General features: G+C 44.1%; 1 protein-coding gene and 1 long non-coding RNA gene across 4 annotated transcripts in view; one reads left to right on the plus strand and one right to left on the minus strand.

Moving 5' to 3' along the window:
* Window positions 1–731: 731 nt before the first annotated feature.
* IFRD2 (interferon related developmental regulator 2) lies at window positions 732–19,818 on the minus strand. 2 transcript variants are annotated; one of them, XM_075831965.1, is made up of 13 exons: window positions 19,532–19,818; window positions 15,963–16,022; window positions 13,933–14,049; window positions 13,755–13,839; window positions 13,552–13,676; window positions 11,496–11,653; window positions 11,358–11,408; window positions 11,018–11,184; window positions 4,531–4,636; window positions 4,312–4,449; window positions 3,022–3,150; window positions 2,840–2,935; window positions 732–1,595 (listed from the first exon to the last, which is right to left on the minus strand). In XM_075831965.1, exons 1-13 carry the CDS (start codon window positions 19,584–19,586, stop codon window positions 1,515–1,517), a joined length of 1,368 nt encoding a protein of 455 aa, XP_075688080.1. In that variant the 5' UTR covers window positions 19,587–19,818; the 3' UTR covers window positions 732–1,514. The 2 variants fall into 2 exon arrangements, with proteins under 2 accessions (XP_075688080.1, XP_075688081.1); XM_075831966.1 differs by lacking the exon at window positions 15,963–16,022 and having other exon boundaries at window positions 19,532–19,817.
* The window catches only part of LOC142656942 (uncharacterized), a 37,229-nt gene continuing 32,553 nt past the window's right edge, over window positions 19,772–24,447 (plus strand). For both annotated transcript variants that reach the window (XR_012849777.1, XR_012849776.1), the window contains exon 1: window positions 19,772–19,883. This is a non-coding gene — a long non-coding RNA (uncharacterized LOC142656942). The remainder of the gene's footprint in view (window positions 19,884–24,447) is intronic.

Genomic DNA, 24,447 nt, shown 5'->3' on the forward strand with positions numbered 1-24,447 from the left:
TAGGATTGTATTCTACTAGGAAAGAAGGGGGGGGGGGGCAGTCCTATAAATCAGAATGATCGGGTCTCAGGGGAGAAGACACATGAACATAACTGCTGGGGTCAGTAGTCACAACCACTACTGCGGAGAATGGTCCGAGGAGGCAACGGTGTAAAGTGTCTTCACCACTGGGCGCCATTCTCCAGCTTATATACAATCTCCACTCTGAACACAAGCTTTTCCTTTTGCTGGGGTCCACACTATATTTTTTTCCTGGTAGAAATAAGGAGGTATCAGGGACTATGCTGGAGTAAGGACTCCCTTTATGGATGGCTGGAGGTTAAATAACAACCCTCTTGAGAAGCAGCTATCACTTTTTTTTAGCCCCCAGAACTTTGCCGATCGCGGCGCCTCCTGATATAAGAACCAGCAGCATAGGGGCCACTGCACACAACACAGGATAAATTTGCTGTAATTCCTCACACTGCCTCCAGGGGGGTGATCATGAATGCCCTCGGATAAAGAACAAGAAACAGCGGAGCCAGGAAAAGGATACAATGTAACAGAGAGCAGCCCGACCAATAGGAGTGAATGAAGCCGCTGCTGTGGGCAATACCACTGCTTCCCCTCACACTGCCCCCTCCCCTGATGACAGGGGTCTGCACGTCGTATACTGTGCCTGGCTGCACTAGTGTCATTGTTACCTATAGAAGTACAATGTATCCGCAGATACGGGTTAAAATCAACTCATAAAACCTGCAAAATGTTCATTAATACACCAAGTAACACATGGGCGGCAGGAGGAGACCCCAAAATAGGTGAACAAGCAGCGTGTTCCCTTTAAAACTTTTTTTTTTACTGTAACTGGTTTGAAGAATCTCCGTGTAAACATCCTCCAATGGCGGCCGCTGCAGGAATGGCGTCCAGGAGTCGTGTAAAGCACCTTAGTGAGGAGCGCGCTCAGTCCCGGATGTGTCTGCTCTGCCTTGTGCGATCATTACACCGATCAATCTAAAAGTCTTCATAAAAACGTCCCGTCTGTCAGTCTGCGATCACAACAGCGCATCTCCTCTCCTCCCTCACCCAGAAAAGGGCAACGCTCTGCAGATCATCACACGGGCAAAGAAGGGATATTAAAGTAGTCAATGAGGGACACAAGGTCCCCGGACAGTGGTGACTCCAGTTATAAGAGGTCCGCTCGCTTGTCCCGGACAGTGGTGACTCCAGTTATAAGAGGTCCGCTCGCTTGTCCCGGACAGTGGTGACTCCAGTTATAAGAGGTCCGCTCGCTTGTCCCGGACAGTGGTGACTCCAGTTATAAGAGGTCCACTCGCTTGTCCCGGACAGTGGTGACTCCAGTTATAAGAGGTCCGCTCGCTTGTCCCGGACAGTGGTGACTCCAGTTATAAGAGGTCCGCTCGCTTGTCCCGGACAGTGGTGACTCCAGTTATAAGAGGTCCGCTCGCTTGTCCCGGACAGTGGTGACTCCAGTTATAAGAGGTCCGCTCGCTTGTCCCGGACAGTGGTGACACCAGTTATAAGATGTCCGCTCGCTTGTCCCGGACTCTGTTCCGGGCTTTAGTTCTGGCTTTGAAGGCAGCAGAATTGAACATATGCTGAGGAGAGAGGAAACAAATAGATGTACAAATGAGACCATTTATATCCAGACAACGACACGAGCTCTCGTACTGCATTGCATTCTGGGTATATCAGACATCTGTACAGGGCGTGATGTAAACACTGCATCTCATCATTATAGTGAGCGCTGTACAGACACAGAAACAGCAGGGGGTGTTAGTGAAATATGAGGCCCTGCAGAGCCCACAGAAAACCGGCAGAACTGTGAATGCAGCTCTGGATGTGAACGGAGTATATGTCATGGAGGTCACTAGGAGTGGAGCCCTAACCCCACATACAGCTTCATATGTAGAGAAAACAAAGGCAAATAAAGACAAATTAAAAGGGCTGATCGCAGCAGAAATCTGCTGACTGCTGGATTCCAGGCTCCTAGCTCTAGTCTGCACGGATACATTGTAAACAAGCTCTCAGCTGTGTGAGCAGGACAGGTTCAGTGTATGGGTGTAAACCAGAATGTTTCTATTCACTGACTGTAAGCAGAGATCCTGAAAACAGCCAGTAGCTCAAATAGATTACAAATCGCAGAACTTATCATATGGTGATTAAAGGGGTATATTCCGTTATCAGCAAATTAATACTATTTGAATAATTAAAAGTTATAACATTTTCCAATTTACTTTCTATAATAATTCCTTACGGTTTTCAAGATCTCTGCTTGTTGTTATTCAGTAGGAACATTCATTGTTTACTTCCAGAGAATACAATAATGTCCAGGGTCATGTGATGGACACACAGGTGCTGGGCTCGTTACAGGGTTATGTGATGGAAACACAGGCTCATTACAGTAGGTGTATCAGGGCGGTGTGTTATAACGAGCCCAGCACCTGTGTGTCCATCACATGACCCTGTAACGAGCCCAGCACCTGTGTGCCCATCACATGACCCTGTAACGAGCACAGCACCTGTGTGCCCATCACATGACCCTGTAACGAGCACAGCACCTGTGTGCCCATCACATGACCCTGTAACGAGCACAGCACCTGTGTGTCCATCACATGACCTGGACAGAATTTTATCTACTGGAAGTAAACAATGAATCTCTCTACTGAATGACAACAAGCAGAGATCTTGAAAACTAAGGAAAGAACACAAAGTATATTGGAAAATTGTATGACTTATTTACATAAAAAATAACATTCATTTGCGGATATCGGATATTCCCCTTTAAGCTTCATTGGACGAGCATTAGATCCAGCAGTGAACAAGTCCCCGGGGGTCTCACCTTCTCCACTCTTGATATTTTACTTGCTTTGATTGCTGCAGCATCCAGGACCAGCGGGGGCCCCATGAAGAAGATGTCTCTCAGGACCTCGTTGTGCTGGGTGGAGGGACACAAGAAGGTTAGTCTGCGGGCGGGCGGGCGCAGGGCGGGTGTTCAGTTCTCGGCGGTCAGCGTTTTATTACCTGTAGGTGGTGGCGCACTCCAGAGCTCAGCGCCTCCTTGAACGTGCTGTACGTTCTCCTGCGCACCCAGCTGTCCACGTACATCACCTCTAACCCAAACTTTATGGTCTCCGCATGGAACTCGCTGCTCTGTGGAGGTCGGGAAAGAGGAGGTTTTCTAACCATTCTAAACTTAGTGCAATATATACAGTGAAGAGAGTCCAGTGCCCAATAACCTGGAGCACCCACTGATCAAGATACAACCCCCCCCCCCCCAAGGAGGATTACCAGAGAACCACCGATAATCCGGCACAGGTATCCACAGCGGCCCCTGAAGCTGCGCTCACATCCCAAATCCTGCACCGACCCTGCAGTATGGACATCACCACCAGACCTCACGTCAGGAAACTAGGAGCGCCCATGAAGAGCGGTAAGCCGCCAATTTCTATTCATAGCAGAGCTACAACACAGTATAGTTACGCAACGATCCAGTCCCTAGTACGGCTCAGTGCCCGACGAAGCTCTAATCGACCGAAACGTCGACGTCGCACATATAGCCTCTGGCATCCATCGTGAGAATCCTAATAAATTAATTTTGAAATACAAGCAAGGTGTGCCGACTACAATTCTTATTTGTAAAAAATAAAAATAGGACCATCGGCGCTGCACGAAAAGACAGAAAAATAGACGACTTAGATGACCATCATGGCAATATTTAATGGAAGGGCTACGCATTTCGACACCGAACTGGTGTCTTCATCAGGCCAAGACTACAATTCTTAACCATGAAACTAGGAGTGACGGTACGGCAAAAGTCCAGTAATCCAGCACCACTGACTGTCTAGGTGCCAGATTATCGGAAGTTTACAGATTAAAGAACCTTTCAAATGGGCTGATGATCAGGAGAACAAGTGCTGATACAAACTCTTCTTCCCGATCATTGGGCCGCTTAAAAATCGATTGATGAATGAGAAACACTCGTTCGTCGGCTGATCAGATCTTTTATGCGGCCATAAAAATGGCAAGAGGAAAAATATCCGGGGACAAACGATAGTAACGGGTCGCCATGAAGCAAACGAGCGCCGATAGACATGACTTATAGTCAATCATTAACGAGGAAGAAAATCTGCCGTGTAAAACCCCCTAAATGGAATTTTTTAAATTTGTTTCTGTGTCCTCACCTGCTCCCCACCCCCAATCAGTTTAAAAGTGCAGCTGCCAAAGGGTTAATCCAACAAGTGCCAATATAGATCACCCACACCCTATATCTCAGCTGGATGTAGCACATTACACGTCTTCCGCACGTCTCACCTCGATGTAGTGTAGGACGTCCCGGAAGATGGAGCGCTGCTTTCTGCGATCGGTCTTTGCTCTGTATTTGTTGCTGTCGGTGGCCAATTCCTTCAGCGTCACACAGAGAGCGTCTGTGTCCTCATAATAGAAGTCATCCTGCGGGAACATAGGGAGAGCATAAGATACACGGGTGACACGTGCGCTGCCACGGAACACGTAACGCCAGGCGAAACCTACATCCAGGTCACGGGCCAATTCATAGAGAAGGGCGAGGGTCTCTCCAGCCGCAATGCGGAGACTCACAGACTCACAAGCCAGGACCCCAGACAAGCGTGGAAGATGACTGAAAGACAAGAGTGTAAATCATATATACCAGCGGTGTGTGTATATAGATTATACAAGCATAATATGCCCAGGTTATACCAGCTGTACATATATAATTATATACAGAAGATACCCAGGTTATACCAGCATGCTCCATATCACTATATACAAGAAGATGTGTAACTTATACCAGCTGTACATATATAATTATATACAGAAGATACCCAGGTTATACCAGCATGCTCCATATCACTATATACAAGAAGATGTATAACTTATATCAGCTGCACATATATAATTATATACAGAAGATACCCAGGTTATACCAGCATGCTCCATATCACTATATACAGGAAGATGTATAACTTATACCAGCTGTACATATATAATTATATACAGAATATACCCAGGTTATACCAGCATGCTCCATATCACTATATACAAGAAGATGTATAACTTATACCAGCTGTACATATATAATTATACACAGGAGATACCCAGGTTATACCAGCATGCTCCATATCACTATATACAGGAAGATGTATAACTTATACCAGCTGTACATATATAATTATATACAGAATATACCCAGGTTATACCAGCATGCTCCATATCACTATATACAAGAAGATGTATAACTTATACCAGCTGTACATATATAATTATATACAGGAGATACCCAGGTTATACCAGCATGCTCCATATCACTATATACAGGAAGATGTATAACTTATACCAGCTGTACATATATAATTATATACAGGAGATACCCAGGTTATACCAGCATGCTCCATATCACTATATACAAGAAGATGTATAACTTATACCAGCTGTACATATATAATTATATACAGAATATACCCAGGTTATACCAGCATGCTCCATATCACTATATACAAGAAGATGTATAACTTATACCAGCTGTACATATATAATTATATACAGGAGATACTCAGGTTATACCAGCATGCTCCATATCACTATATACAAGAAGATGTATAACTTATACCAGCTGTACATATATAATTATATACAGAAGATACCCAGGTTATACCAGCATGCTCCATATCACTATATACAGGAAGATGTATAACTTATACCAGCTGTACATATATAATTATATACAGAAGATACCCAGGTTATACCAGCATGCTCCATATCACTATATACAAGAAGATGTATAACTTATAGCAGCTGTACATAGATAATTATATACAGAAGATACCCAGGTTATACCAGCATGCTCCATATCACTATATACAAGAAGATGTATAACTTATAGCAGCTGTACATATATAATTATATACTGGAGATACCCAGGTTATACCAGAATGCTCCATATCACTATATACAGGAAGATGTATAACTTATACCAGCTGTACATATATAATTATATACAGAAGATACCCAGGTTATACCAGAATGCTCCATATCACTATATACAAGAAGATGTATAACTTATACCAGCTGTACATATATAAATTATATACAGAAGATACCCAGGTTATACCAGCATGCTCCATATCACTATATACAAGAAGATGTATAACTTATACCAGCTGTACATATATAATTATATACAGAAGATACCCAGGTTATACCAGCATGCTCCATATCACTATATACAAGAAGATGTGTAACTTATACCAGCTGTACATATATAATTATATACAGAACATACCCAGGTTATACCAGCATGCTCCATATCACTATATACAAGAAGATATATAACTTATACCAGCTGTACATATATAATTATATACAGAAGATACCCAGGTTATACCAGCATGCTCCATATCACTATATACAGGAAGATGTATAACTTATACCAGCTGTACATATATAATTATATACAGAAGATACCCAGGTTATACCAGCATGCTCCATATCACTATATACAGGAAGATGTATAACTTATACCAGCTGTGCATATATAATTATATACAGAAGATACCCAGGTTATACCAGCATGCTCCATATCACTATATACAGGAAGATGTATAACTTATACCAGCTGTACATATATAATTATATACTGGAGATACCCAGGTTATACCAGAATGCTCCATATCACTATATACAGGAAGATGTATAACTTATACCAGCTGTACATATATAGAAGATACCCAGGTTATACCAGAATGCTCCATATCACTATATACAAGAAGATGTATAACTTATACCAGCGGTACATATATAATTATATACAGAAGATACCCAGGTTATACCAGCATGCTACATATCACTATATACAAGATGTATAACTTATACCAGCTGTACATGTATAATTATATACAGAAGATACCCGGGTTATACCAGCATGCTCCATATCACTATATACAAGAAGATGTATAACTTATACCAGCTGTACATATATAATTATATACAGGAGATACCCAGGTTATACCAGCATGCTCCATATCACTATATACAGGAAGATGTATAACTTATACCAGCTGTGCATATATAATTATATACAGAAGATACCCAGGTTATACCAGCATGCTCCATATCACTATATACAGGAAGATGTATAACTTATACCAGCTGTACATATATAATTATATACAGAGGATACCCAGGTTATACCAGCATGCTCCATATCACTATATACAAGATGTATAACGTATACCAGCTGTACATATATAATTATATACAGAGGATACCCAGGTTATACCAGCATGCTCCATATCACTATATACAAGATGTATAACGTATACCAGCTGTACATATATAATTATATACAGAGGATACCCAGGTTATACCAGCATGCTCCATATCACTATATACAGGAAGATGTATAACTTATACCAGCTGTACATATATAATTATATACAGAGGATACCCAGGTTATACCAGCATGCTCCATATCACTATATACAAGATGTATAACATATACCAGCTGTACATATATAATTATATACAGAAGATACCCAGGTTATACCAGCATGCTCCATATCACTATATACAAGATGTATAACGTATACCAGCTGTACATATATAATTATATACAGAAGATACCCAGGTTATGCCAGCATGCTCCATATCACTATATACAGGAAGATGTATAACTTATACCAGCTGTACATATATAATTATATACAGAAGATACCCAGGTTATACCAGCATGCTCCATATCACTATATACAAGAAGATGTATAACTTATACCAGCTGTACATATATAATTATATACAGAAGATACCCAGGTTATACCAGCATGTTCCATACCACTATATACAAGAAGATGTATAACTTATACCAGCTGTACATATATAATTATATACAGAAGATACCCAGGTTATACCAGCATGCTCCATATCACTATATACAAGAAGATGTATAACTTATACCAGCTGTACATATATAATTATATACAGAATATACCCAGGTTATACCAGCATGCTCCATATCACTATATACAAGAAGATGTATAACTTATACCAGCTGTACATATATAATTATATACAGGAGATACCCAGGTTATACCAGCATGCTCCATATCACTATATACAAGAAGATGTATAACTTATACCAGCTGTACATATATAATTATATACAGAAGATACCCAGGTTATACCAGCATGCTCCATATCACTATATACAAGAAGATGTATAACTTATACCAGCTGTACATATATAATTATATACAGAAGATACCCAGGCTATACCAGCATGCTCCATATCACTATATACAAGAAGATATATAACTTATACCAGCTGTACATATATAATTATACACAGGAGATACCCAGGTTATACCAGCATGCTCCATATCACTATATACAGGAGGATGTAGAACTTATACCAGCTGTACATATATAATTATATACAGAAGATACCCAGGTTATACCAGCATGCTCCATATCACTATATACAAGAAGATGTATAACATATACCAGCTGTACACGTATAATTATATACAGAAGATACCCGGGTTATACCAGCATGCTCCATATCACTATATACAAGAAGATGTATAACTTATACCAGCTGTACATATATAATTATATACAGACGATACCCAGGTTATACCAGCATGTTCCATATCACTATATACAAGAAGATGTATAACTTATACCACCTGTACATATATAATTATATACAGAAGATACCCAGATTATACCAGCATGCTCCATATCACTATATACAAGAAGATGTATAACTTATACCAGCTGTACATATATAATTATATACAGAAGATACCCAGGTTATACCAGAATGCTCCATATCACTATATACAGGAAGATGTATAACTTATACCAGCTGTACATATATAATTATATACAGAAGATACCCAGGTTATACCAGAATGCTCCATATCACTATATACAAGAAGATGTATAACTTATACCAGCGGTACATATATAATTATATACAGTAGATACCCAGGTTATACCAGCATGCTCCATATCACTATATACAAGAAGATGTATAACTTATACCAGCTGTACATATATAATTATATACAGAAGATACCCAGGTTATACCAGAATGCTCCATATCACTATATACAGGAAGATGTATAACTTATACCAGCTGTACATATATAATTATATACAGAAGATACCCAGGTTATACCAGAATGCTCCATATCACTATATACAAGAAGATATATAACTTATACCAGCTGTACATATATAATTATATACAGAAGATACCCAGGTTATACCAGCATGCTCCATATCACTATATACAGGAAGATGTATAACTTATACCAGCTGTACATATATAATTATATACAGAAGATACCCAGGTTATACCAGCATGCTCCATATCACTATATACAAGAAGATGTATAACTTATACCAGCTGTACATATAGAATTATATACAGAACATACCCAGGTTATACCAGCATGCTCCATATCACTATATACAAGATGTATAACTTATACCAGCTGTACATGTATAATTATATACAGAAGATACCCGGGTTATACCAGCATGCTCCATATCACTATATACAAGAAGATGTATAACTTATACCAGCTGTACATATATAATTATATACAGGAGATACCCAGGTTATACCAGCATGCTCCATATCACTATATACAGGAAGATGTATAACTTATACCAGCTGTACATATATAATTATATACAGAAGATACCCAGGTTATACCAGCATGCTCCATATCACTATATACAAGAAGATATATAACTTATACCAGCTGTACATATATAATTATATACAGAAGATACCCAGGTTATACCAGCATGCTCCATATCACTATATACAAGAAGATGTGTAACTTATACCAGCTGTACATATATAATTATATACAGAAGATACCCAGGTTATACCAGCATGCTCCATATCACTATATACAAGAAGATGTATAACTTATACCAGCTGTACATATATAATTATATACAGAATATACCCAGGTTATACCAGCATGCTCCATATCACTATATACAAGAAGATGTATAACTTATACCAGCTGTACATGTATAATTATATACAGAAGATACCCAGGTTATACCAGCATGCTCCATATCACTATATACAAGAAGATGTATAACTTATACCTGCTGTACATATATAATTATATACAGAAGATACCCAGGTTATACCAGCATGCTCCATATCACTATATACAAGAAGATATATAACTTATACCAGCTGCACATATATAATTATATACAGAAGATACCCAGGTTATACCAGCATGCTCCATATCACTATATACAGGAAGATGTATAACTTATACCAGCTGTACATATATAATTATATACAGAGGATACCCAGGTTATACCAGCATGCCCCATATCACTATATACAAGAAGATGTATAACTTATACCAGCTGTACATATATAATTATATACAGAATATACCCAGGTTATACCAGCATGCTCCATATCACTATATACAAGAAGATTTATAACTTATACCAGCTGTACATATATAATTATATACAGAAGATACCCAGGTTATACCAGCATGCTCCATATCACTATATACAAGAAGATGTATAACTTATACCAGCTGTGCATATATAATTATATACAGAAGATACCCAGGTTATACCAGCATGCTCCATATCACTATATACAAGAAGATGTATAACATATACCAGCTGTACACATATAATTATATACAGGAGATACCCAGGTTATACCAGCATGCTCCATATCACTATATACAGGAAGATGTATAACTTATACCAGCTGTACATATATAATTATATGCAGGAGATACCCAGGTTATACCAGCATGCTCCATATCACTACATACAAGAAGATGTATAGCTTATACCAGCTGTACATATATAATTATACCCAGGTTATACCGACATGCTGCATATAATTGTGTGTTTAGCCGGAGTCCGTGTCTACTTGCACTGCTCGCAGTTGGGGTATCTGTCTGGTTCCTCTGTGCCCCTTGTTGGCACTCACCTCTCCAATGTCTTTTGGATCCGACTTGCAGGACAAATGGTTAAAAGCAACGCCCAGGACTGAATGGCACAACATACGAGGCCTTGCTGTGATGATGGGGCGCCATTGTTTTCGGAGTACAATAGAGTTAATATTCCCTCTAGGACGCTGAGACAGGAGACCAGGTCCTGGAGAAGACACACAACATTCACGTTACATTATCACATGCCCGTCCCTGGGTGGCTCATGTTCGGCTATGCCAGTCTTGGTACATATGCAGAACCAGCAGAGTGATCCCCTCCCCCTCCCCGTATAATTCCTGTAACAGTCGGTAATACGATATTATGAACCAGCCCCATACCTCCACATCAGCAGCAGCGATAAAACAGCACAGACCAAGAGCGGCGGCGCACTGCGGGGGAAGAACGGAAACCAACGAGGAGCCATTAATGAGGTAACATTTAATATGACCCAACACCCCAAAGATGGCGGAACTTACACTCTGCCGAGCCGTCGCCCCAGCACTGGAGTCAGTCAAGATACTGATGAGGTTCGGTTTTAGACAGTGGAAGACTTCTTCACCTTCAGAACCGGAGCCCAGCTGTAAACAAAGCAGAGAAAGTACAGTGGCGGCCAGAGACTGCTCCTCATCCTTCCCTAAAAGATAAGAGAAGGAAAGGGTTACACAGGAATGGATGTCACCGCTGCTCTCTAGTGGATGGATAGGCTGCATTCTCAGTGATGTCACCGCTGCTCTCTAGTGGATGGATAGGCTGCATTCTCAGTGATGTCACCGCTGCTCTCTAGTGAATGGATCGGCTGTATTCTCAGTGATGTCACCGCTGCTCTCTAGTGAATGGATAGGCTGCATTCTCAGTGATGTCACCGCTGCTCTCTAGTGATGGATAAGCTGAATTCTCAGTGATGTCACCGCTGCTCTCTAGTGAATGGATAGGCTGCATTGTCAGTGATGTCACCACTGCTCTCTAGTGAATGAATAGGCTGCATTCTCAGTGATGTCACCGCTGCTCTCTAGTGATGGATAGGCTGCATGCTCAGGGATGTCGCCGCTGCTCTCTAGCGAATGGATAGGCTTCATGCTCAGTGATGTCACCGCTGCTCTCTAGTGAATGGATTGGCTGCATTCTCAGTGATGTCACCGCTGCTCTAGTGAATGGATAGGCTGCATTGTCAGTGATGTCACCGTTGCTCTCTAGTGAATGGATTGGCTGCATTCTCAGTGATGTCACCGCTGCTCTAGTGACTGGATAGGCTGCATTCTCAGTGATGTCACCGCTGCTCTCTAGTGAACGGATTGGCTGCATTCTCAGTGATGTCGCCGCTGCTCTCTAGTGAATGGATTGGCTGTATTCTTAGTGATGTCACCGCTGCTCTCTAGTGGATGGATAGGCTGCATTCTCAGTGATGTCACCGCTGCTCTCTAGTGAATGGATTGGCTGCATTCTCAGTGATGTCACCGCTGCTCTCTAGTGAACGGATTGGCTGCATTCTCAGTGATGTCACCGCTGCTCTCTAGTGAATGGATAGGCTGCATTCTCAGTGATGTCACCGCTGCTCTCTAGTGAATGGATTGGCTGCATTCTCAGTGATGTCACCGCTGCTCTCTAGTGAATGGATAGGCTGCATTCTCAGTGATGTCACCGCTGCTCTCTAGTGTATGGATAGGCTGCATTCTCAGTGATGTCACCGCTGCTCTCTAGTGAATGGATAGGCTGCATTCTCAGTGATGTCACCGCTGCTCTCTAGTGAATGGATTGGCTGCATTCTCAGTGATGTCACCGCTGCTCTCTAGTGAATGGATTGGCTGCATTCTCAATGATGTCACCGCTGCTCTCTAGTGAATGGATAGGCTGCATTTTCAGTGATGTCACCGCTGCTCTCTAGTGATGGATAGGCTGCATTCTCAGTGATGTCACCGCTGCTCTCTAGTGATGGATAGGCTGCATTCTCAGTGATGTCACCGCTGCTCTCTAGTGAGTGGATAGGCTGCATTCCCAGTGATGTCACCGCTGCTCTCTAGTGAGTGGATAGGCTGCATACCCAGTGATGTCACCGCTGCTCTCTAGTGAATGGATCGGCTGCATTCTCAGTGATGTCACCGCTGCTCTCTAGTGAATGGATAAGCTGTATTCTCAGTGATGTCCCTGCTGCTCTCTAGTGAATGGATAGGCTGCATTCCCAGTGATGTCACCGCTGCTCTCTAGTGAGTGGATAGGCTGCATTCCCAGTGATGTCACCGCTGCTCTCTAGTGAGTGGATAGGCTGCATACCCAGTGATGTCACTGCTGCTCTCTAGTGTATGGATAGGCTGCATTCTCAGTGATGTCACCGCTGCTCTCTAGTGAATGGATAGGCTGTATTCTCAGTGATGTCACCTCTGCTCTCTAGTGAATGGATAGGCTGTATTCTCAGTGATGTCACCGCTGCTCTCTAGTGAATGGATAGGCTGCATTCTCAGTGATGTCGCCGCTGCTCTCTAGCGAGTGGATAGCCTGCAAGAAATACTATTAAACAGACACCTAGGATGTGAATACCTTTTTTCAGACAACGTTCTAGAGCATCTGTAAAGGTGACTCGTCTCTCTGCAAGGAAGTCACCAAGGACCTGAGAAGACAGAGAAAGCCGCAGACCGCCCAGTGCTGTCAGTCTTGTTTTTGCGCTGTAGGAAGCATTGACAGAGGTCAGTTAAGTAGTGACAAGTCCCAGAACCAGGAACCTTCTATCCACAGAATCTCACCTCTTATCAGTAAGATTGTCTATGTCTTCCTTCACCTTGTCTTCTCGCTGCTCCTGAGCGGACAGAAAATCTTGCGCGTCATTGCCTGCCGGAGGTCAGAAAGATGTTACTCCACATTGCAAGCCTGTGTAATGTGTGTGTATATATATATATATATATAGCCGCTCACACCACCCACCTGAGCCCTCCTCAGCCACACTGACACTTTCGCTGGCGCTGCTGCAGTGACTGAGGACATCACTAGCGCCCTCATCTTCGCTGGCCTCCGATTCGGCCCGTGTCGCAGCTCGAGATCCTGAAATGCAAGAAAATGTGTCCGTAAAAACGCAGCATTCAGACACCTCAACGACACGAGTCCTAATGCAACCATTAATAATGACCTGCAGGCGACAGCCTAGAGAGCGCGCAAAATAATAATAACGGAGCTTTACAATAAAAAAAACAGCAAAAACAAGACGACTGAGTGCAAGTAACTGGAGCGTGTGCAGTGGGATCGCCCGTCTCTCCTGTTGCATCAGCTTGTTATTTCAGGAGGACTGTTCCTTTAAAAATATTTTGTTTGGCCACGATCAGCCCGAGGACAGCGTTACCCGGTCAGATGGACCTCATGACCCTGCACTACAGCCCGACACGCTGCATGTCCTGAGCCGAGGTCACTGAAACCTTCCCATAATAGCAGGTGTTTATTCTGGAACCACAGATTGTGAGCTCCACGGGACAGAGGAAAGTCACGATGATAAAAGCTGCATTCAGGATTCCTGTAAATGAATGACACGTCGGGTGATCGTCTCTGGGCTATTTTACCAGCAGGATCGTGCCCGTGGCTCGCAGAACTTCTAGAAACCCAATCACTATACAATGAAAAGTTCTGCAACTTTCTGATAAACTTTCTTCCAATTCCTAACGATTTTCAAGGCCTTTGCTATCTGTCTGTGAATGGAAGGATTCATGGTTTGCATCTAGAAAACCCCTCTTAAATTAGTCCTACTCACACAGCAGAGGGTTTGTTACAATGTTTCAATGAAGACAATCCTTTGCAGCAATAGAAGTCCCTCCTGTCCTGGACAGGCCCATAGTCCATTAATTATCTATGCCGATACATTGTAACAAACCCACGAGCTGTGTGAGGAGGACAAGGTCAGGACAGATTTTCAAACTGTGGTCATAAATAAGAATGTATCCAGACAATGAAAGCAAGCAGAGATCTTGAAAATAAAGGCGAATTGGAACAAAATCGGAAATCTTCTGTCGTGATATAGAAGACTGGAATGATCTAGACGATGACTTCTGTAACTTTTATCTACAGCGGCTGCTGCCCAGAATAGATGCTGCTGTGTGAACAATGACCTGTATCAGTGGAAAGCGACACCAGTGCACATCTCCACCGACTTCTATGGGCAGAAAAGTCACGCAACTACAACTGAACAAAAGTCGCATCACGTGACTCAACTCCCCCAGCACCACTATTCCCGGAGCCTCGCTCTAGGGCGACTTTTGTAGCACGTTCTCCTCACCCCCCATGTGTCAAAATGTAAGTGATGAAGAGCAGCGTCTGTCTGCAAAGATTATTTGAAAGTGAGACCGACTGTAAACCGGGGCTGTGTCGCACCTATGTGGCGGTCAATGGAGGAATCGGTCATTGTGGTCTCAGCAGCCGACCTGTAATAAGCTGCATATTATAAGGAACATTTATTAGACCCTCCGGACCCCTCATCTGCACGTCCTCCGTTACACGTTACATTTCACATTTAGAGAAAACAAGGAATGGCGCATAAACCAAAGAGATAGAGATGGAATGGACATGAAGCCGGGCTGTACGGAGAGCAGGGGGGAAACGGAAGGGGGGAAACGGAAGGGGGGAAACGGAAGGGGGGAAACGGAAGGGGGGAAACGGAAGGGGGGAAACGGCAGGAGACTTTGGTCACACCACCAGCCAGCACGATCTCTTCTACATGTCGTCACCCAGTGTTCATCGTCACGTCCCGGGGCTCCGCAGTGATCAGTCTGTATGTAACGCACTCTGCCCCTATATGACACTGAGGTCATGTGACCAGCCGGCGTAACAACACGTGGAAGCAGCGGTGCAGCGCCGTCCTGTTATATATTATATGCGGTTATTGCAGTGCAGGGAAGGGATGCAGTCAGGGAGCAGCATCATGGATGGCGGGCACGGCAGCCCCATGCAAAAACGCGACCGACTCGTTTTACCTTTTATCGGGTTCAGTTTATCTGAAACTTTCAGCTGCAGCAGCTCCGTTCTCAAAGAACCTGAGGGTGGGGGATGGGGGGTAAACACAAGAGGTCACACGGTGCGCAGGGTGTACGGGTGAGATTCAGCGAGACGACTTTACACAACGCGTTACTCCAGCCTCACTCCATAGACCTAACAGTGCACGAAACCACGAGAGGCCACCCAGGAGGAGACTTTATTTCTTTACATTCACCCCATAGTGATACGAACCCCGAACATAAACCCACGAAAGGCGTACAGCCACGCAGACCCCATGCAGCGCCCTCAGTCATACTGACCCCACAGCCACGCAGACCCCACAGCCACGCAACACCCACGAGGACCCCACAGCCACGCAGACCCCATGCAGCGCCCTCAGTCATACTGACCCCACAGCCACGCAGACCCCCACAGCGACCCTGATTATAACCCTATCCAGCATGGCCCTCCGTTCTCCTCTGTACCAGGCGGTCACTCTATAATACCACGTTTATTGTATGCGCTTGTTTTTATCATTTGTTTGCGTTATGGTGTAAATACGTTCAGCGCCCTGGAGGGTCTGTTCATAATAGAAGCCACAACGCAGGTCCAGATGTGTCGTACAACGGACCCCACTGACTTACAATCCTCCAACAGCCGTGTGAACAGACCCCTAACTGTCCCTTATAAATAAGACCCTGAATGCAAACCCATAAAGAACGTATAGCGACAACACAGAGCAAACCCCATACAGCATATCTATAGGTCTCTATATCCTCCATACACCGTGCCTATAGGTCTCAGTATATCCTCCATACGCCGTGTCTATAGGTCTCAGTATATCCTCCATACGCCGTGTCTATAGGTCTCTATATCCTCCATACACCGTGCCTATAGGTCTCAGTATATCCTCCATACACCGTGCCTATAGGTCTCAGTATATCCTCCATACGCCGTGCCTATAGGTCTCCGTATATCCTCCATACGCCGTGCCTATAGGTCTCCGTATATCCTCCATACGCCGTGCCTATAGGTCTCCGTATATCCTCCATACGCCGTGCCTATAGGTCTCCGTATATCCTCCCTATGCCGTGCCTATAGGTCTCTGTATATCCTCCATACGCCGTGCCTATAGGTCTCCGTATATCCTCCATACGCCGTGTCCATAGGGCTCAGTATATCGTCCATACACCGTCTATAGGTCTCAGTATATCCTCCATACGCCGTGTCTGTAGGTCTCAGTATATCCTCCATACGCCATGTCTATAGGTCTCTATATCCTCCATACATCGTGTCTATAGGTCTCTATATCCTCCATACACCGTGTCTATAGGTCTCTATATCCTCCATACACCGTGTCTATAGGTCTTTATATCCTCCATACACCGTGCCTATAGGTCTCTATATCCTCCATACCCCGTGCCTATAGGTCTCTATATCCTCCATACACCGTGCCTATAGGTCTCTATATCCTCCATACACCGTGCCTATAGGTCTCTATATCCTCCATACACCGTGCCTATAGGTCTCTATATCCTCCATACACCGTGCCTATAGGTCTCAGTATATCCTCCATACGCCGTGCCTATAGGTCTCAGTATATCCTCCATACACCGTGTCTATAGGTCTCAGTATATCCTCCATACACCGTGTCTATAGGTCTGTATATCCTCCATACACCATGTCTATAGGTCTCTATATCCTCCATACATCGTGTCTATAGGTCTCTATATCCTCCATACACCGTGTCTATAGGTCTCTATATCCTCCATACACCGTGTCTATAGGTCTTTATATCCTCCATACACCGTGCCTATAGGTCTCTATATCCTCCATACCCCGTGCCTATAGGTCTCTATATCCTCCATACACCGTGCCTATAGGTCTCTATATCCTCCATACACCGTGCCTATAGGTCTCTATATCCTCCATACACCATGTCTATAGGTCTCTATATCCTCCATACATCGTGTCTATAGGTCTCTATATCCTCCATACACCGTGTCTATAGGTCTCTATATCCTCCATACACCGTGTCTATAGGTCTTTATATCCTCCATACACCGTGCCTATAGGTCTCTATATCCTCCATACCCCGTGCCTATAGGTCTCTATATCCTCCATACACCGTGCCTATAGGTCTCTATATCCTCCATACACCGTGCCTATAGGTCTCTATATCCTCCATACACCGTGCCTATAGGTCTCTATATCCTCCATACACCGTGCCTATAGGTCTCAGTATATCCTCCATACGCCGTGCCTATAGGTCTCAGTATATCCTCCATACACCGTGTCTATAGGTCTCAGTATATCCTCCATACACCGTGTCTATAGGTCTGTATATCCTCCATACACCATGTCTATAGGTCTCTATATCCTCCATACATCGTGTCTATAGGTCTCAGTATATCCTCCATACACCGTGTCTATAGGTCTCAGTATATCCTCCATACACCGTGTCTATAGGTCTGTATATCCTCCATACACCATGTCTATAGGTCTCTATATCCTCCATACATCGTGCCTATAGGTCTCAGTATATCCTCCATACGCCGTGCCTATAGGTCTCAGTATATCCTCCATACGCCGTGTCTATAGGTCTCAGTATATCCTCCATACGCCGTGCCTATAGGTCTCAGTATATCCTCCATACGCCGTGTCTATAGGTCTCAGTATATCCTCCATACGGCGTGTCTATAGGTCTCAGTATATCTTCCATACGCCGTGTCTATAGGTCTCAGTATATCCTCCATACGGCGTGTCTATAGGTCTCAGTATATCCTCCATACGGCGTGTCTATAGGTCTCAGTATATCTTCCATACGCCGTGTCTATAGGTCTCAGTATATCCTCCATACGCCGTGTCTATAGGTCTCAGTATATCCTCCATACGCCGTGTCTATAGGTCTCAGTATATCCTCCATACGCCGTGTCTATAGGTCTCAGTATATCCTCCATACACCGTGTCTATAGGTCTCAGTATATCCTCCATACACCGTGCCTATAGGTCTCAGTATATCCTCCATACGGCGTGTCTATAGGTCTCAGTATATCCTCCATACATCGTGTCTATAGGTCTCTATATCCTCCATACACCGTGCCTATAGGTCTCAGTATATCCTCCATACGCCGTGTCTATAGGTCTCAGTATATCCTCCATACGCCGTGTCTATAGGTCTCAGTATATCCTCCATACATCGTGTCTATAGGTCTCTATATCCTCCATACGCCGTGCCTATAGGTCTCAGTATATCCTCCATACACCGTGTCTATAGGTCTCTATATCCTCCATACACCGTGTCTATAGGTCTCTATATCCTCCATACACCGTGCCTATAGGTCTCAGTATATCCTCCATACGCCGTGTCTATAGGTCTCAGTATATCCTCCATACATCGTGTCTATAGGTCTCTATATCCCTTGTACTGGGGTCAGTGAAGGTCTCGGAGTTCTATCAGTTACAACATATGTTACAGGTGAAGGTTACATAGTATCAATGCCCGCCCCTCCCCCATACATAACTCGCACAGCAGCCATGGCGGTCCCCGCTCCTCGGTAGCTCTTACCCCGGCTGGCACTGCCCTTCTTGGTGGCCGCGGTGCTTCTCCGGGCCCGTGGCATGGTTCTGAGCAGCTGTCAGCGTGTGCCACTCTAGACCGGGGCTCGGCCGCCACACAGACTCCTAGGATGTGTAGTTTTCTGAGCACAACCTTCAGTCGTCCAGGCCACCATAGAACTACAACTCCCGACAGTACCTGCGAGTATTATTTTCGGCATGCCGCACTGGGCGCCGAGCATGTCGGGAGCTGTAGTTGATGTTCAAGCGGAGAAAATACATCAACCAGGGAGCAACGCGTGGAAGCCAACCGTCTCCTAGCAACCATGCGCGGGAAAACAGACTATTCGACTAGATACCGGGTATAAGCAGCCTGAGGAGAAGAATTAATGAATATCTATCTATCTATCTATCTATCTATCTATCTATCTATCTATCTATCTATCTATCTATCTATCTATCTATCTATCTATCTATCTATCTATCTCATATCTATCTATCTCATATCTATCTATCTCATATCTATCTATCTCATATCTATCTATCTCATATCTATCTATCTCATATCTATCTATCTATCTATCTATCTATCTATCTATCTATCTATCTATCTATCTATCTATCTATCTATCTATCTATCTCATTATCTATCTATCTCATTATCTATCTATCTCATATCTATCCCATATCTTTCTTAGAAATGTGCCGCTGTGCATTAAAAATGCAGCAAAATTATCTGGTGCAAAAAAACCTGCCGTTTACGTCTAAATCGTACACCGTGTTGGTAAATCTGCCCAGTACATTTTTTGGTGGTTGTCACAGCTCCGCCCCTCGTTATTGTATAAAGATGAACATTTTCTGCCATGTTGGGTGAGTGGAAGTGCTGGGAATCTCCGGCTTGTTTCTGTGGCGATCGCCTTTAACACGAGCGCTACGTCACAAGTCGGCTGTAATAAGCTGAAAACTGCCGGAAAAAACGGAAAGAAATGCATTGTGGGAATGAGAAATGATGTTCAGTAAGGCCCCTGCACACGGCCGTGCCTGTAATCGCGGTCCGTCACTACGGGCGCAGCCGGCCGCGGACAACCACCCGCATTTGCGTGCTGTGCCCCCATATAAAGTGGAGGCGCACGGTCCGTAAAAATAAAAAAATAGGGCAGGTCTTATTTTTTGCGCAGCCTTTCTACAGCACGGACATCCTGTAAATATACGGGCGGGGGTCCGTCCGCCATAGAAATGGAGGGGTCTGTAATTACGGATGAGAACTATGGTGGTGTCGATGGGGCTTAGGCCGGCGTCCTGTCTCGTGTAGATGAAGGTGAATTTTCTCATCGTTTTCCATGTTTGTAAAGTGGGAGCGGTCTCCAAGTAAAACAACGAAAAATGGCGTGAAATTTTGTTGCACATATATATCTTATCACCGCAAGTGTAGAGTTGATTTTCTGCGCCTCAGACCGTGCAAATCGCGGCAAACTTTTTCGGTGTGCACCTTTTGAAAATTTGGCACAAATCTCGCCAACTATCTCATACTAAGGGCGCACTCAGATGAGCGTAATACTCGACCGCATACTCATCCGCTGAAATAACTGACCGCACGCGGAGCCGTACGTTACAGTGGGGCTATTCAGAGATGCGCGAGTTCTCAGGCTGCGAGTGTTTGTGGCGTGAAACTCACGGCATGTCTTATATTGCTGCGTTTTTGCGCACCTTGTCGCCCTTCGAAGTCTATGGGCGCGTGAAAACCACGGAGAGCACACGGACCACATCTGAGTGTTTTACGGAAACCGTTACATAGAAATTTAAAAAAACAAAAAAAGCGCTTGCACGGACGTAAAATACTCCGCAAAGCACGCCGGTGCCCATACGCCTCGCACACGGATGCAGCCTTAGACGCCGCTACACATAGGTGTCCGTGCCGTAGAACTACCGTAAAAGATAGAACATGTTCTCTGTTTTGCAGGTTGTGCTCCCATACTTTGTATAGGAGCACGTCCCGAAAATGTGTCCGTCAGTCGTGGGCAGTTAATACGGGCACGGCCGTGCGCATGAGGCCTGACTTTGTACTGCTCACACAGTTGAGGGTTTGTGACAATGTATCAATTGAGACAATCCTCTGTAAGCTAAACACATTAAGGGTATGTGCACACACACTAATTACGTCCGTAATTGACGGACGTATTTCGGCCGCAAGTCCCGGACCGAACACAGTGCAGGGACTCCTAGCATCATAGTTATGTACGACGCTAGGAGTCCCTGCCTCGCTGCCGGACAACTGTCCCGTACTGAAAACATGATTACAGTACGGGACAGTTGTCCTGCAGCGAGGCAGGGACTCCTAGCGTCGTACATAAGTATGATGCTAGGAGCCCGGCTCCCTGCACTGTGTTCGGTCCGATACTTGCGGCCGAAATACGTCCGTCGATTACGGACGTAATTAGTGTGTGTGCACATACCCTAACAGTCGCATAGATCTCTCCTGTCCTGATAGTTTGTTACACTGTGTTAGTGCAGTTAAGGCTCTGTTCACACCAGGTTTGTGGCGCACAGTTTCGCCCATTGTATACGCTCTTCTCAGGTTTACTACACCCTATGGACCTTATTAGGCCCTGTTCACAGGTTTTTGGCGCTGATTTTGATGTGGAAAACGCGTTGGAATCGGGGCCAAAAAAAATGGTTGAAATTGCCCCCAATTGATCTCATTTGGTGGCAGAGGCGTCCTTTTTCCCGGGCGCCTTTTAACCGCTTGTGGGGAAAAAATGGGGCAAGTCCTTTCTTGCCGCGGGTTTCCGCCTCTGACCTCCCATTGAAATCAGTGGGAGGCAGAAAAAACCTTTGGCGCTTGTTTCTGATTGTTTTTCGCGGCGTTTTTTGCCCGCGGTCCTAGCATTCGCTTTATGGCCGCAGGCGAAAACTGGCAAAAAATTCCTGAAGGAGTTCTGAGGCAGATTTTCTTCTATGTGAACAGGGCCTTAGCGTTTTCTGATGTACACTGTGCATGTAGGGGGAGATCTGTCGGGCAGGGGTCCGAGCAGCAGACCAGTTGGTGTTTAGTGAACACTTAGATCTGATATTGACCGGAGGTGCCGGAGCGTCTGCGCTGAACATTTACGGGATCGACGCTCTCTGATTTTGAGCATCATTTTCTTTCAGCCGCCTCTGATGATGATCTCTGCTTTATTTGCCTTATTTTCCTGTCCTTCTAATAATGAATTGTTGCTTTTTGTGACATGTAACCCGGTCACCACTAGATGTCACTGTTGATGTACTATAATCTTCATCATCCACTGACCTTGGTAACCGCTGAGCCTCCCTCAGGACGTGATCTGCATTTAGCAATGACATTGGTGGGGATTTAATAATGCGGTTATGACATTTATTGCATTAAAAAGAATGAGGATCGGTACCAAACCCCTATTTATTAAGGCCCCCCCCCCCCAAAACTATTTATATAGGAACGGTGTGGTTTGCAGTCCTCCGTAATATAATAACGAGAAGAAGGAGATAGATCCGGAGTTTTATGGGAAATATAAACTTTTCCTATATTCCTTCAAATATTTTCATGTAGAAAGAATCCTGACAACAATAGATGACGTCTGTGCGATAGATTCACGCCAAATGGATTCAAGCGCCGTTCTTCGTGAATTTCAGCAAATCGCATTGGATCATCAGACCGCGGGATATTCACCCGGAAATTGTTGAATTACATATATTAATACATTTTCAAAAAGAGCTCCACTCATCCAAATCCATTTCCGGTTCCATACGTCTCCTTGTACAAACAATAAATGTATAGATAGAGCCAAGGGGTCAATACCCTCCCCCCCCCACCCCCTCCACGTGTTCTGGTCCTGGATACCATCAGCTCTTCATATACTGCAAGGGGTTCGGGGGAACATCTTTGTATTGTTTTAATCCTCCCGACGCGTTTCTTCACGGCCAAAAGATTCTTATGGGGAGATTGGCCAAAAACAGCTTTACCTAAAGTCCATAGGTGATGAAGAAGGTAATTTGGGCTGTCTCTTCTTTTCTAAAAATCAACCTGTAGTGGCAAGGGATCAGTTGTATAGGTTCAGGCTCCAGTAGTGGCGTCTGATATCCGAAACAGGCGCCGCTACTGCCACTGCAGGTTGATTTTTTAGAAAAGAAGAGACAGCCCAAATTACCTTCTTCATCACCTATGGACTTTAGGTAAAGCTGTTTTTGGCCAATCTCCCCATAAGAATATTTTTGGCCGTAAAGAAACGCGTCGGGAGGATTAAAACAGCACAAAGAGATGTCTGATGATGCAATGTGATCTGCTGAAATTCACGAAGAACGACGCTTGAATCCATTTTGCGTGAATCTATCGCACAGACGTCATCTATTGTTGTCAGGATTCTTTCTACATGAAATTATTTTCAGGAATATAGGAAAAGTTAATATTTGACATAAAACTCCGGATCTATCTCCCCTCCCCCCCCCCTCCACAAAACTATTACTGATACAATTGACGGCTGCTGTTTGTTGGTAAAAGGAGGAGCGGTTTTCGAGTTATACGTGAAAGTGGCGAACGTCCGTAGTCGGCGCTATGTTCCGGTGCGTCTTGTTAGAGATTAAGGTGCGTGCCGATCCACAGACTCATCTGACGCTCGCTTGGTCCTGCTGCCGGCAATACTTTATCTTCTCGACCCCAGTGAATGATGATTGGATGGTGGCGATATATTGCACGGATCATCGCACTTACATCGTCTTCGTTTATTTGGCGCACGTCTGATTCCAGCATTTTCAGAGACCAAATCCGACTGTAAAATGTCACTTTGGATTTCTCATCTCTTTCTAAGTATTTTATGTTGTGTTCATTTGTATCAGATCTGTAGAATACCCGGAGCTAGAACCAGTCCTTACACAGCGGAGGATGACGCTTGTCCACGCCGTTATTGGCTGCAC

This window comes from Rhinoderma darwinii, chromosome 7 (genome assembly GCF_050947455.1).
Source record: "Rhinoderma darwinii isolate aRhiDar2 chromosome 7, aRhiDar2.hap1, whole genome shotgun sequence".
Lineage (NCBI taxonomy): Eukaryota > Metazoa > Chordata > Amphibia > Anura > Rhinodermatidae > Rhinoderma > Rhinoderma darwinii.